At 41.2% G+C, this 16,366-nt stretch overlaps 1 protein-coding gene across 1 annotated transcript in view; it reads right to left on the minus strand.

Annotated features, from left to right (window-relative positions):
• TMEM178B (transmembrane protein 178B) overlaps positions 1-16,366 on the minus strand; it is a 249,788-nt gene that overhangs the window by 155,022 nt on the left and 78,400 nt on the right. The window contains exon 3 of the mRNA XM_018563946.1: positions 5,978-6,091. Coding sequence (XP_018419448.1) covers positions 5,978-6,091 — 114 coding nt within the window. The remainder of the gene's footprint in view (positions 1-5,977; positions 6,092-16,366) is intronic.

Raw genomic sequence — 16,366 nt, forward strand, 5'->3', positions numbered from 1 at the left:
TTGAAAAAAATCCCTTTTATGTAGTGAGTGCTGCCTTCTGTCTGCCCGTCACTGTCACCAAGTTCCTGGATTCCCAGTGTGCTTTGCATCTCTTTCCCTGGTGCTTGATGTGGTGCAATCTTGATTTCTCAAGACGACATATCCCATTATGCATTGCTTTCAGCAAGCAATGATAATGTTATATTGTTCAGAAGAAGTACATCCTATGGGCATCTTCAATAAGTAAGTTTACGAACTTCTAGATTGATATGGTTATTAGGAGTGGGATAGAACGTATGAAAATTCAATATAGAAGAACGGATTACGTTTTTGACCATAAGGCTGGGTTCACACCTAGGCGGATTGAATATGCGCGTTTTTCGCGCGTTAACGCGGTAAAAAAATCGCGCGAAAATGCGCGTTTCCGAGGGCAACTTGGCTGTATCGCAATGGAACCACCCGACCAAAACGCCCCAAAGAAGTACATGTACTTCTTTGGGCGTAGGGCGGTTTCCCGCGCGTTCGTACTCGCGGAAAACCGCCCAGATGGGAACCATGCACATTGAAAATAATGGCATTTCCCTGTTTGAGCGTTTTTCCGCGAGTACGATAGGGCGGAAAAACGCCTAGGTGTGAACCCAGCCTAAGTACTGTTTAAGAAAGCAAAAAACTTTTTGTGCATGGGACTATCCTATTTGATTGCTATGTTCCAACCTCAGTGGATTTTGTATGGCTGATTCTGTATAGCTGCTGCATCAGCTACATTTTATAACATGTTCCTGCACACTGTTGCTTTGTATCTCTTTCCCTGGTGCTTGATGTGATGCAATCTTGATTTCTAAAGACTACATATCCCACCATGCATTGCTTCCAGCAAGGAATGATAATGTTACATTGTTCAGATGGTGAGTTGAAGTTCAGAAGGCAGGCACTGTGAGAGTTGTGACACAAGGGCTGAGTGAAATTGTGTCAGTGCTCTGAGGAAGTCCATCCTATGGGCATCTTCAATAAGTAAGTTTACAAACTTCTAGATGGATATGGTTATTACGAGTTGGATACAACATATGGAAAGACAATCTAAGGAAAGTCAACATATTTCATTTACGTTTTTGACCAGAGATACCTTTTAATATTTTTGCTTTGAATTGACTCAGTGAGTAATAAAGATCATACTGAAATATGAAACGTAAATATTATAACTTAGATACGCATGCCTTTATACAAAGTGTACAAATCAGAGACAACCTCCTTTGTACTGTTCCTGAAGAACGAGGCCTGGTTCCATCATTATATAGCAAAGCTTCTATGTTACTCTGAATGAATTTTAATTGAAACTCCCTCAATAGCAAGTCAGCAAGTGGCGGGGAAAATTGGATGTCTTGTATGGAGATGAATGTGATGTTATGTACTGATTAGAATATTGTTCTGAGAAATTGTCTTCTCTGTATTGGTTTTTTACAGTCAAATCTCAATGACATCATGATTTGGTGAGCCATGCCTCCTGGCTAGAAATGAGTTATCAGCACAGCGTATCGCTAGTATGGCAAATCTGCAACAAGGGTTACTGATATGATCAGTCCAGCGTTTATCAAATAACTGCATATGCATATAGTTCAGGGGGATAGTGAGTGCTAATCGTTCAAGTGAGAAAGCTTTATATCATTTGCCTCTCGCTAATTATCGCCAAACTATTCCTATTTTCTAAAATCAGTCATAGGCAGTAAAACCAGTATTAGTTTTGATATATATGCCATGAAGATGGTTTAATTTTTATATCATTGTCTTTTTCAATATGAATCTGCTGAAGGCACCACAGCTGGTATGAAATCCACCCAGCTGGCTGATTGACAGCTGGCTCTGCCTCTCTAGAGGCAGCTATGCCTGTCCTCTCCCCCATCCATCCCTCCAGTCAGCGCAGAAGTATTGGAGAGGGGAGGGGGAAATCCCTGCAGAGAGCGGTGACTAACAGTCATCGCTCTCTGCAGGAAGATGATCGGGAAGTGAGCGCATCGTGGGTATGTTTTTGCTCACTTCCTGATCAATAGAGCCGTGTAATTCACTCACCTCATAGTTCTTCTTTAACCAGTTGACATCCGCGGTGTTAAACCCCCTTCCCATCCAGGCCATTTTTCAGTATTCAGCGCTGCGGTACTTTAACTGACATTTATTCCGTCATGCAGCGCTGTACTGAAATGAATTTTATACCCTTTTTTGGGGACAGATAGAGCTTTCTTTTGGTGGTATTTATTCACCACTGGGGGTTTTATTTTTTTACTATATTAAGGAAAAATTACCGAAATATAAAAAAAAAAAACAGTTTCCCCTATATTAAATGATAAAACATTTATTATTACCCAATTTTTTGGTAAAATATAAAAGATGGGGTCACGTCGGGTAAAAAGACACTAAACATGTCAAGATTTTTTTTACTAAGGGCAGACGGCAAGAGGTTAAAATTCAATTCCACATTACAATGTTTTTAATCCATTCCTACATACTGCAGACTCACCACTGAGATCCTGAGCTGGTCCTCTTCTGGGTGGAATGACACCCATAGTCATTCAACCAGCTTCCTGTGACCTCAAGGTGTCAAGTACACACCACTTAAAGATTTGTTATCAAGCTGCCCTGGGCTTACACAGCAATGCTGCAAAGAATGGCACTCCCATCAGTACATGAACACAATTCTCTGCAGCCCTTGGGACCGCCTACTGAATTTGTATACTGGCTTCCCTTGCCTTGTTACATCTATTACATCTACATATTAAAGTTGAACACCTAGGCAAAGGCAGTGGCAACTGCTCTTTCATTGCTCAGTCAGGTTGGGAGTGAGAAGTGATCAAGGAAGCAGAACTTCTGAAGCCACTTGTTCTTTAGCTGACCATCAGATAGGTGAGTTCTAATGCCACTAGCGGTGTGCAATTTTGGCTAAACTAATTTTGCAGCAAACTACAATTTTGCCTTTGCCAAAACTTAGTCCAATTTAGCCTCAAATTTTGCCATGCAAACAGCTTATGTGAAATTTACTTGGAAACAGTTCATGTTTCCACCCTACTTCGAGGTGCTTGTGGTTGACCCATGCATGTTGACCTGTGCACAGGGAGAGCATATAAGTGTGACAAAAAAATTAGATGCATATAAGAAGTTTTGTCTGGAGTTTTTTCTATAGACAACCACTTTAAAAAAAGAAATCTAAATATTCCACTGCAAGAAAAACCAATATCCAACCAAATTACTACCACCACTTTGTTGACAACCAAACTGCTCAAGCAAGCTTTTATTAAAGCAGTTTCAGGCTCTTCCTGTTGCAAAGACTATTTAAGGCTACAGAAGGCAAGGAAGAACCATGACCAGCTTGCTTATAAAACAATACATATAGTATAAAGGTTAGACATCACACTGCGTAGCCCATAGAGCTACATCTACATGTTTCTCTAGCTCATCTACATGTACATCTCTTGTAGCTCATCTACATGTACATCTATTGTCTAAGAACCAGGATCACAATTTACTGACTTCAGAGGGGATATCAAACACATCTTTAAATAAAGTGACATTGTTACAATATGCAATCAGAGTAAAACAAATTTGAACTTTGCAAACACAATGTGACTGATGAACTTTGTAACCTGTAAATGGCATTTCCACGTATCCAGTGTGCCTAGATGTACCAATGCGCTTGATGCTATGGGCAAACTGTAGACACAGTTTTCATAAATGCAGCATATTATTATTAATTATTGATGTTGATGCTGGTTCAGTTACCCACCAGTAGGAATGAGCGGAGTGATTTAGGAAAAAATTATTTTGCTGCAGGATTACCGATTTAGCTTTTGGTGAAAGCTTGCTGATTTCGAAACTCTCAACTTTGATCATTAAGGCGCTACGGCAGCATTTGTTAAAGAAAAATATATTCTGTTTTCCTTTTTTCTATATAATATTTTACATGTTTTTCACCGTTTTTTATTCTCTGAATAAAAAAGATAAAATAATGAGGTGAATAAGGGGGCCAGGGAGCTTCTTAAACACCACCAAAACAATTTTACTTTTGCTTTTTCTCATTAACTTAAAAGATGGCAAAACAATTGCTGAAACCTCCCAATTTTCACTAACATGTTAGGTAAATGAAAACTCTCTATTTCTCTTCAGAAATTAATTATCAAAATCTCCACACCTGAATTCCCACCTCTGCCCACCACATAAAATAAACCCATCAAGAGAAGTATAACGGAGCTGCCATTGCTGACCTTCTGAAAAAGCTATTTGACTGCTCCTTGTGCTGAGCCTCTGGATTTAAGGTGACACTAAACTCAGAAGTTAAAGGAGAACTATGAGTTGAGTGATTTACACTCTACCTCATAGTTAGAGCCGACGTATGATATTGAAACTGTCACACGCTGGCTCTATTGATCGGGAAGTGAGCGAACACATACCGTCGCTCGCTCACTTCCGATCATCTCCCTGCAGAGAGCGGCGACTCACTGGAGGAAAGGACAGGGGAGGGAGCGTGCACAGCTGGCTCTGCCTCTAGATAGGTAGAGCCCACTGTCAATCAGGCAGCTGGGTGGATCTCGACAGTATTGTCTAAGTACTCTCTTAGTATTTTGTGAGCTATAACGAGCTACATACTGAGCTTTGGGTCACGGGAGGAGGTTAGTGTATGTCCTCCCGTGACCCTAAAGAGAACTATGGGATAAAAAGGTTACCCCATAGTTCTCTTTTAAATCTTAAATTGCATTCATTTACCTTAACTATTAATAAAAAATGATCTTATTTGTGCATCTCTCAGCTGTAGATCCTCAAATCATCTCTGAATTGGTGCTGACACTGTCCTTCCGTCTGGAGGGTGGAAGCTCCAAGCTCGCTCCCGTGATAGACTGCAACCTCCATACAACTTAGCATTGAGATTGTAGTCCATCACGGGAGCGAGCTTGGAACAGTGGTTACTTTGCGACACCCATGGGGAACAAAAGTAAGCACTCTCCAACAACAAGTATGCGGATCAAGAAAGTCATATAATGATCAGATGTTTTTATTTTCTGTTCGGGGGTAGTAAGTCAAGACATTTAAGCCAGTTAACAGCCAGGTACCTAGCATTTGCAGAAAAGGAGATCAGTAATGGGAACATGCATTTTTATTCATGACAGCTACACCGTAAGGCCCTATCTCTTCTCTGTTAGGATTGTTCACATAGTTTTCATTATAATAAAACAACAGGAGGTGCAAGGATTCAGTGCTGTGAGGCGAAGAAGTACCAAGAGATTAGGGGAAGAGTCTTGCATTAATGCCTGAGAAATATAAAAAGCTGGTGATGATTCTCCCTCAGCAAGCAGGTAAGAAACATTATCCATAAAACAACTGGCCTATACTGAAGCATTCAGACAGGTTTAGTCCAATTAATAGGCAGCAAGGCTCCTGCATCAGCAGGATGAGGATGGTGAAGGCAGCCTGCACCTAACTGGACTTTGAAACTGTGCATTGCATGACACCCCACACTCCTAATCATCCTGGGAACTACTTATTTAGACTTTGGATGCAAAGTATATAATGCAGAAGCCCCCTGCCTGCCCTTGCAGTAGTTCTGTACCCAGCTGTCCTCTCCTGTCTGTTAAAAGTACACACATGTGCACCTTGCATCATCTAGACTCTAGATTCTAGAGAATGAGGACAGCGCTGCATTGTCTGCATGTGAGGTCTATGTAATAAAGGCAAAGGGTGATTAGGAGGGTGGGGAGTACCCAGAGAAATGTTAGTATCCTTTAAACAGTGCTGCCTTTGTGCCAGTACCACTTTTCCCAATAACTCCATAAAGTCATTGCACAGGATCAAGAGGACCTTGTCCAGTATTCCACTTCAGGCAGAAATATTTAATAAGCCAAAGACAAAAATGCAAAGTCTATGAAGCCAAAGCAACCAATCAAATTTAATGACTTCTCTAAATTGAAATCTGATTGGGTAACTCAGCATGTGGTGTATGTATAAAGTGCCAAGTACTTACGGAGGGCATGCCATTCGTCTTGCCGGATTGTCTTGGTGATGTTATATGTGAGGTTCTTGGGTATAGTAGCCGAGGAATAGTGATACTTGATAAAAGAGCATCGTTCAATGTCCCCTGGAGGTGCAAAACAAAATTTACAATTATTTTCTTAAATTATCTCCTGAAACATTGATAAATAAAGCACAAAAGCAAATGTACTAATACAGAGACCCACAGCTACAAAGTGATCACAAAATGATTTAAAAAAAATGTAAAATACATAAACAATCCCACCCCCCAATGCACACGCACAACATTTTTAAATGTATATATCTTCTACAGTATTACACACTACATGACCAAACGTTTGTGGACATCTGACCTGGAAGATGTGAGGGTCTTAAAGTGAATGTTTTGCTTAGCCCTGTATGGGGAATCACAAAGACAGTACTTTGACATACACTGTACCATGGCCCCTGACATTAATTTGGAGCAGCTCTAATAGCCTTTACTTTTCTGGGACTGTTTTCCACAAGCTTTTGGAGTGTGTCAATGGAAATCTGTTCCTATTCAGCCAAAAGGACACTTGTGAGGTCACATACTTATGTTAGATGAGAAGACCAGTGTTGCAATCAATGTCCCAACTCATTCCATAGGTGTTCCGTAGGATTGAGGTCAGCGTTCTGTACAGGCCACTCAAGTTCCTTCACACCAAACTCATCAAACCATGTCTTTATGGAGCTGGCTCTTACACAAAAGCACAATCCTGCTGGAACAGAAAAGTGACCCGATTGTCTAACTGCGGGGTGCCCATTAGTTCGATCACGATCTACCAGTTGTTCGCAATGCTAACGCTGGTAGATCGTGAGTTGGTTCCCTCCCACAGTACTAGTGCGTCCAAATCGGCCGACCCCTCCCAACCTCCAGCGACTGACACATTCGGCCTGTCCCTCCCCACCTGCAGCATCCACACATTTGGCCTGCCCCTCTCTCTCCGGCTCCTAATACAGAAACCTAATAAACCGTGTTTTGCAGCTCTTTCATAAACATCTCTTTATACCGTGCAGAATACATTTTAAAATAATGTCAATATTGTTTAGTAGAGGTCCACTTTAAGAATTGAACATTGCATAAAAATGCCACTATGACCTTGCTTATAGTCTATACATCATTAACCTCCACTGCTCAGAGGGTGGGACGCAGCCTATCCAGCGGTCTGCGGGACAGCGCGTGTGGAGAAGCAGGTAGTTACTACCTGGTAGTAGGTTTGGATACCGAAGTGAATATGCTGACATATACAGTCTGTCATACTGTATATATCCCACACATTAAAAACACCCCATCTGGTCCTGTGACCATTAGACATGCAAGCTGCTGAAAAATTTGGTTCAGATATTTAGTAATTTCGGGATTCGGATCTGAAATTCAATTCAGTTCAGGTTTCAGATGCGTCCGAAATCAAAATTTTGGTTAGTTTCGGATGAGTTTACAAATATTCATTGTGAACACCACAGAAAACCATATACATATATTAATACTAAAGCTGAGGCTCCTAGACCCGAATGGCATTCGGGAGTCCGCATTTCTGAATACCATTCGGGAGCTCCAGAAAGTAATACGGGTCTGGGAGCCATATTAAAGCTGAGGCTTCCAGACCACAATGGCATTTGGGAGCCCTTGGATGCTATTTGGAAATTCGGACTCCACTTATACATAAAACTAAACCTGAGGGTCCCAGACCCAAATGGGATTCGGGAACTCACGAATGCAATTAAAAAAAATTCAGATTCAGACCCATTCGGATGCATTAAACCAAAAAACAAATCTGATTGGCCAGAAAAGTCACATGTCAGATTCATTTTCGTTTTTAACACTTTTTTTTGGCTGTTTGGCTGGCTTGAAGGTGATTGGCTTCCCAGTCAATCAGCATTGAACTGGCTTCCCGGTCAATCAGGAAGGTGTGAGGCGGGTCATTACTCGCCGTCCAGCTTCCTGATTGCAAAGGAAGCTAGCTCCATGTTCCCGTACGGCACTGCCGGTCAGAGGAAATCTTCCGGTATCAGGGAAGGAATTGGAGCATTTGGGCGAGTACGAGTACTCGCCCAAATACTCGGTATCGGCACCGATACAGTATCGTTGCAATCCTAATAATTAATAATGAAAAAAAGAATTATCTGAGCGGCAAATGACCAAAAATACAAAACCCCAAACGTTTCTCATCAGTGCAAACATTCCTTCATGAGCAGAACAAATTATTCATCTATCATTTAAATAAATATAAAATGCATTCAATAATAGATAATTGTGAACTCATAACCCTGCAGATAATCAATAGACACACAAAACTTGCGGGTGTAAATAATTCAACTGCCAATGATTAATTTATAAGCTACAGTGCGTGAGATAACTGTGAAATCGTGATGATCCTGAAGAGCAGCAATAAAAATACAGTGAGTGATTTACTAAATAAAAAATAAGAGCGGGGACAAACCACAAGGGTACGACTGGAACGAAAGCCTATGTTCAAGTGTCTGTCAAGCCAAGAACCTTTTTATTCAGTTTTGAATAGAGTGAAGGAGTAGAACCCTTGTCAGGTTTTAACTGCTATCTAATGTGTTATTAGAGAGATTTACTCTCACTTTCTGTCCTGATAGCAAGAGTTTCACCAAACAGGAAGTGAGAGAAAATCTGCAACAAGGAAACTGGCAGAAATGCAAATTTGATGGAGGTTTTAGCTTTCCCCTAATCTGAAAAAAAGGGATTTCTATTTCTGTATGTGTTGATGTTGGAGATTTTCCCTCACTTCCTTTGTGTAAAATATTGTCTGCAGAACACAGTGTGTGGAAATCTCTCTAACGGAGGCCCAGATAGCTCTAAAAACAGACAGGGGTTCTAACTTTCCCCTACTATATCTAAAACGAAGACATTTTTTTTTTGACTTGACATATACCGTATTATCAATACTATTACAATACAATACTATACTGCAATACTTTCAAAGGTATAGGTCAAATGATTTCTCATGAGTTGCTTTTGGTAAAAGGCCAGGTAACCCCTTTTCAGCTACTTAGCTCAAATTGGACTCCTGCTTCCAGCCAACCTTAAGCTGATAACAGTAAGGCCCCATTCACACCTAGGCGTATTGTAATACGTGTATATGTCGCGCGACCGTCGCACGGTTTTTTTTACCGCGATTCGCGGTAAAAAAGTCACGCGACCGTTGCGCGATTCCGAAGGCTACTTGGCTGTATCCCAATGGAAAACGCCCTACAAAACGGCCCAAAGTAGTCCCGGGACTTTTTCAGGCGCGGGCCGTTTTGTAGGGCGTTAGGGACGGGCGGAAATATGGCAAGGTGGGAACGAGGGCATTGACTACAATGCAATTTATATTTTTGACCGTTTTGTAGAGCGTTCGTCGAGCGTAGAACGCCCTACAAAACGGTAAGGGGTGAACCAGGGCTAAGGGGTCCATCTATAAACGTTCACTCTGTGTGAATATATGCTAATACAAACTTCCTTTAGTTATTTTCTTTACACAAGCATATTATGGCCACTCAATGAAGCTTAAAGGAGAACTATAGGGTAAGTGTTTTTCCCCATAGTTCTCCTAAGGGTCATGGGAGGACATAAACTAGCGTCCTCCCGTGACCCAAAGCTCAGTATATCGCGAGCTACAGCAGTGGGTGACAGTCACTGCTCTCTGCAGGGAGATGATCGAGAAGTGAGTGAGCGGCAGTATGCGTTCGCTCACTTCCCGATCTAATGAGCCGACGTGTGACAGTTTCATTGTCACACGTCGGCTCAAACTATGAGGTTGAGTGGTTTTCACTCACCTCATAGTTCTCCTTTAAAGAGCATAGGAAAAAAAGTATTTATTTTCTATGCTCCTCTGCACCATGTAGTGGCCATAATTGGTAATTACATCAAATTTTAAAATACATTGCCTTGTAAATAAGCAACGTAAGAACTTTAATTTTGGCATATATTTACACAGATTGAACATACACAGATATTCCCAGTGTGAAAGGCTCCGTGGATAGTTTCTAAATAGACCCTATCAGATTAAAAGGACACTAAACTCAGGAATTAAATCTTAAACATTATTTCAAGTACTCTAACTATTAACAAAAATGTATCTTATTTGTGTATCACTCAGCTGTAGATCCTCAAATCATCTCTGAATTGGTGCTGACACTGTCCTTCCTTCTGGAGGGTGGCTACTTTTCTTCCTCATGGTCCCTGTGTGTGTTGTAAAGTAGTCACCGCTCCAAGCTCACTCCTCTGATGGAATACAAACTCATGTTTAGTTTACTAATTTGTATTGAGATTGTAGTCCATCAAGGACAGTGTCAGCACTAATTCAGAGATGATTTGAGGATCTACAGCCGAGTGATACACAAATAAGAAACTTTTTTGTTAATAGTTAAGATACGTGAATGTATTTTTAAGATTTAACTCCTGAGTTTAGTGTCACTTTTATGGAAGACATTTGAGGCTTCACGAAATCAAACAAACAGGACTCTGGACTATATCATGATATGATTTTATAATACAAGCTAAATTTATTGTGGGTGGGACCATTTTACATAGTTAGCCAAGCTGAAAAAGACACCTGTTCATTGAGTTTAGCTAATAGAAAATAAATAAATGAATGTAAAGCTGCATCCGCTGAACCCTAAACCCAAGGTTGACGCAGAGGAAGGCAAAAAAAAAACCTCCTTATTAAACATGGTCCAATTTGCTCCTAGCTTGAAAAATTATTTTCAGTGTCTTGGCACACAATGATTTCCACATTTCCCACTCTCTGCAGTGGAACCAATACCGAGAGGCACCAAAACTGCTTATTTTCAATGGCTGGTCACTGGGCAACAGCAACATGAATGTAAAAAGCAAAGGCAATTCCTACACTGTTTCATTGACAAGGTTTTACAAATAAATGAATCAGAGAAGTGCCACACCACAAGTTATTAGTCCAAATTAAAATGTATTATAGTATAAAATCTGGTAGAAGACTATACAAAAAGGGCAACCCATTTCAGGACCAAAACGCGCTTCCTTCATCATGGTTCAAGGAAGGCAAACAATGTATGTAGACTGAACTGGGGGTACTATGTAGATTAGCCAACTCAGTGATAACACACAGTGTTCTTCAGTGACATTTGGCACTAGTGACTTTTCACTAAGTTCTATGGGCACACCGCTGTGCGAATTGGTTGTACTGCGTCTCTCAGGGGTGTGCTTTAAAAAAGTATTCTGTGTCATTCTTTGTTTACGTGGACACCACCGCAGAGTTGCACAGCCCGAAATCATATGTTGTGAACCAGCCCTCAACCTATTATTTTCTTTGAAAAAAAAGTAAAATAGCAAGGCTTGTAATGGGACATTTATTGGCAAAAGAACAGATCCAGGGTAGTTGAAAGGAGCTTTGACAGTCCCCAGGAACCATTTAAAGCCAATTGCACTCTTCAGGAGCAAGAATAAAATACCTTATTTCTTCTTCCTCATTAATGCTAAAATAGCAAAGTTTCACTATTTCAAAAACCTCTAAATTGTCACCAAAATTGCAGGAAAGTGAAAACTTAATTTCTCTAATGCCTACTGTAAATGTAAGATCCTGATGGCACCGTCTGTAATAGGGGAGTCATGCAGTTGTGTATGTATCCTGATATCCTGCCATTCAGCATACTAGTAAACCAGCTTTATTTACCTGAACAATAAAATAACTATTTTTTTTTACTACTGAACATGTGAAATAAAAAAACAAACAAACAATATACATGCTCTTTAAAAAAGAAATTCGGGTAAAGAAAAAAAACCCCGCACTGCAAGGTTTAAAGGAGAACTATGAGGTTAAGGCTTTTCCCCATAGTTCTCCTTAGGGTAACGGGAGGACACAAACTAGCGCCCTCCCGTCACCCTAGGCTCAGTATACCGCGAGCTGTAGCTTGCGGTATACTGAGACGCCGCAGCTGAAGCGGATCCGGACAATTGTGCCGGGATCCGCCCAGCTGCGTGACTGACAGCTGGCTCTACCTATCTAGAGGCAGCGCCAGCTGTACACACCCCCTCCCCCGTCCGTTCCGCCAGTCAGCCCCTCCAGAGAGCCGTGACAGGATCGAGAGGTAAGCGAACGCCGGTAAGTGTTCGCTCACCTGCCGATCTAGTGAGCCGACTAATTGTCACAGATCGGCTAGAAGTATGAGGTGAGTGAAAAAAACTCACCTGATAATTCTCCTTTAAGTGCTCATTGAGGGAAATTTATCAAAACTCTAGCAGACAAAATCTGAAGCAGATTTGCACTGCAGCCAAACAGCTTCTCTGTCTCATTTTCAAATCTTGTCTGAGCAAACTGAAGTGAGATGCTGATTGGTTGCCATGGGCAACTGCTCCCGATTCTGTTTGCTCCAGTTATGATAAATTCCCCCCATTATGTCTAGGGGGCTCAAATAAAGCTGTATTACTCACCTGATCCTTGACCCTACGGTGGTCAGCGTTCACCTCTTTACCTCTGTGCCCCAGCTATGGCATGCCCCTCGGAGTCAATGGACCTGCATAAGACGTGATGACGCCAGCGGTCCTTAGACTGCCACAGCCCGGGGAAGAAGAGACTGCAGGCCAGAGTTCTTCTTTAATTAATCTGATCACTTTCATATGAATGTCTGAAATACTCTAGGTAAACCGACCCAAAGCAATCAGACATTCTAACCTGCATTTACAGTATATGGAAGAAGAAATGAGTTCTCAAAAGAAATAGACGGTTCTATTTTTCAGACATGTTCCTGTATCAGACTGAATAACATGAACAGGTTCATTGTCTTGTAAGGCACGATTCTATAGCCTGAGACAAAATGGCTGCTGTCCGGTCAATCCTGGGAATTATTGGGACATTTGACAACAATGAAATATAGGACAGCAATCCGCAGAGATTCCAATTCACAGAGTAAGCAACTACTGCAATCCCTATAAACATTTATTATTTACAAGCCAGTCTGGTGACATATGCTATTGACTTTGATGCATCATGAAAACACACAAGTTATCGATTATCTATATTTTGCTGGTTATTTTTTTTTCCTAATACCAAGCAGTTTTAGTATATTACCATTGATCATCTGTGTCTAGAGAGGCTGCAGGGTGTTGTGAAGAGCTGAATAAGTGAAATAATGTCTTCAGGCATTACAGGACGCGTGGAAACATAAATATACAGAGAATTTGTTCTGCGCTTGTGACTTCTGTTCAACGATTTTTCAGCTTATAACAATGTTAAGGTTCTGTATCTATAGAGGTTAAATTATTGTCACACACTATGGGTCAGGGTGGACTTTAATGGCCAATAGCTGCACCATGTCTTTAATACCTCCTATTGCCACAGTATGTCATGTTTAGAGGCAGCAATGAGCAAAAATGTAAAATATTGCAGCTTACCAGTCCTTAGATGTGGGGCTGCATTAGTTTTCTTTCTCAGGCTCCTTTTTACTTTATTTACACATGGTACCCGCCCCCTGCCCCGTTCGTTACGCCAGTCAGCGCTGGAGGATCGGGGAGGGGGGAATCCAGCCCCTCCCCTGTCACGGCAGAGAGCCGTGACAGGATCGAGAGGTGAGCGAACGCCGGTATGTGTTCGCTCACCTCCCGATCTACTGAGCCGACCTGTGACAGTCTCATTGTCACAGGTCGGCTAGAACTATGAGGTGAGTGAAAAGCACTCACCTCATAGTTCTCCTTTAAGTGCTCATTTTGACCAGAGGGATCAAATAAAAGAGATCTTCTCTTCGATCTTTGGTCCTGCTGGGCTGCTAGACCGGTCCCCGCAGCCTCTTCTAACCCGGGCTCCGAAAGTCTAAGGACCGCCGACCGCAGCTACCAACCTTTGAGCCAATAGGGGTTTAAGCTAGGTTAAAGTGTCCAAATAAAGTAACTTACATTGGTCCATAAAGCTGCGCAAATTTTCTTTATAAAATTATAAAATCTATAGAATTTTCTATATTTCTATTGGTTGGTTTAAGCGTGGGTGGGGCAGAGGACACAGTTGTATGTTTTTCAATAGGTATCTGAAGTGATGCAAAGGAGTCCAAAGTATCTACACAAAGAGTATCACTCGCAGCACATTGGCAATACACAGTAAATATCCAATCACAGCCGGTGAATACAGATTCACACAGACCTACGCAATGAAAACATTATTATTATTTTTTCAGCCATAGGAAACCATTACAGTAAGTTGCACTGGGTAAACCTGGCATGTACACCAGTCCTCGCCAGACAGATTTCACACAAGTGACATACAGTTGTTTTCCCCCATCTATTTTCTGCTTAGGCAATTTGTACACTGTTAAAAACACTTTGTTGCTGCAGATTATAATTGCCTATTTGCCTACACGTCTCTCATAAAATGTGCATATTAAAATCATGTTTAATGATTCCGGAAATGTGTCTCTGGGTTCCCATTAAACTACAGCAAGATATCCCGAACAGTACATTGTTAGTGTGGGTGTCTGCAGCGGAGACAGTTTTTTTGTTTTCAGCCATTTGGTTCAGACAAGCACTTTCTGCAACCTACACAGCAAAAACTTTCTCAGGCTTTAAAACTCCATCTCAAAGTTTTGTCTGAAACAAATAACAGCATGACATTAAATCGAGGGTACAAGTAAAGGCAAAACATACCTTACCCCCTAAATCTTTTCTGTCATCACTGGCTCCCAGTGGCAGACCTAGGACTGGATTTCGCTGGGCCCCCCCAAGCATCAGTCCGCCCCCTGGTCTCTGCACTAGAGTTTACATTCCACTGTCCCCACATAGTCACACACTATTATTTTATACATTTATATAGCTCTGACATATACCATAGTGCTGTAAAGAGAACACTGAGCCAGTCACATCAATCTCTGTTCAGAGAGGTTGAGGAATTTGCTTGAGCAGCCTGTCTCAGTATCCACAGATCTAATGTAGGTAATACTCTGCAGGTAAGTTTGCTTCAATTCTTGTTATAATATATACAGTAACTGACCTGGAAAAGGTTTTTGCTTTCTTTTTTCCCCCCACAAAATCTTTATTGAGTTTTTCAAATAAGGAACAGTAACAGTGTGCAGGAACATGTTATAAAATGTAGCTGATGCAGCAGCTATACAGAATCAGCCATACAAAATCCACTGAGGTTGGAACATAGCAATCAAATAGGATAGTCCCATGCACAAAAAGTTTTTTGCTTTCTTAAACAGTACTTAGGCTGGGTTCACACCTAGGCGTTTTTCCGCCCTATCGTACTCGCGGAAAAACACTCAAACAGGGAAATGCCATTATTTTCAATGTGCATGGTTCCCATCTGGGCGGTTTTCCGCGAGTACGAACGCGCGGGAAACCGCCCTACGCCCAAAGAAGTACATGTACTTCTTTGGGGAGTTTTGGTCGGGTGGTTCCATTGGGATACAGCCAAGTTGCCCTCGGAAACGCGCATTTTCGCGCGATTTTTTTACCGCGTTAACGCGCGAAAAACGCGCATATTCAATCCGCCTAGGTGTGAACCCAGCCTTATGGTCAAAAACGTAATCCGTTCTTCTATATTGAATTTTCATACGTTCTATCCCACTCCTAATAACCATATCAATCTAGAAGTTCGTAAACTTACTTATTGAAGATGCCCATAGGATGTACTTCTTCTGAACAATATAACATTATCATTGCTTGCTGAAAGCAATGCATAATGGGATATGTTGTCTTGAGAAATCAAGATTGCACCACATCAAGCACCAGGGAAAGAGATGCAAAGCACACTGGGAATCCAGGAAGTTGGTGAAAGTGATGGGCAGACAGAAGGCAGCACTCACTACATAAAAGGGATTTTTTCAAATAATCTTTAATTGCATTATCTACAACTCTAGTATGTATTCCTATTACAATGCTGATGTTATAACAGGAGAGGATGTGCTGGGACTTTCCAACTCCTTGAAGAAAAGTGGCATTTCACTTTAGACATGCATTGTGTATACATCATATTTATTCCTGATTGATAAGAAAGCTGCTTGACTTTTACTGCTTTACAGGCTGACTGCATTACAACACAATAATCGATGATACATAAAAATACTGAATAATGTTTTTTAGGTAAAAAGGGACTCTTGCTATCCTTTGATGGAACCACTTCTGAATAGACCAGCGGTAGGCAACCCTGGAGAGGAAGAGATGAATCTGAACAATATGGAAGCGCACTTTTTTTTAAAGGAGATAACCTAGCAAAGCCCCATTAAGAAGGAAGGTTTGAAGCCTTCAGGGTCAGTAGTAAGTAATGCAGAGTGATACAATACCAACCCTGAATCAAAAGTCCACTATTTTTAAAGCCTTGCACCAAAAAAACTAAAAAGAAACTAAAAAACTGTTTAACCTAAAATAAAGGCACCTATCAATATAAAAGAA

This window comes from Nanorana parkeri, unplaced genomic scaffold, assembly GCF_000935625.1.
Source record: "Nanorana parkeri isolate BGI_ZX_2015 unplaced genomic scaffold, ASM93562v1 scaffold712, whole genome shotgun sequence".
NCBI lineage: Eukaryota > Metazoa > Chordata > Amphibia > Anura > Dicroglossidae > Nanorana > Nanorana parkeri.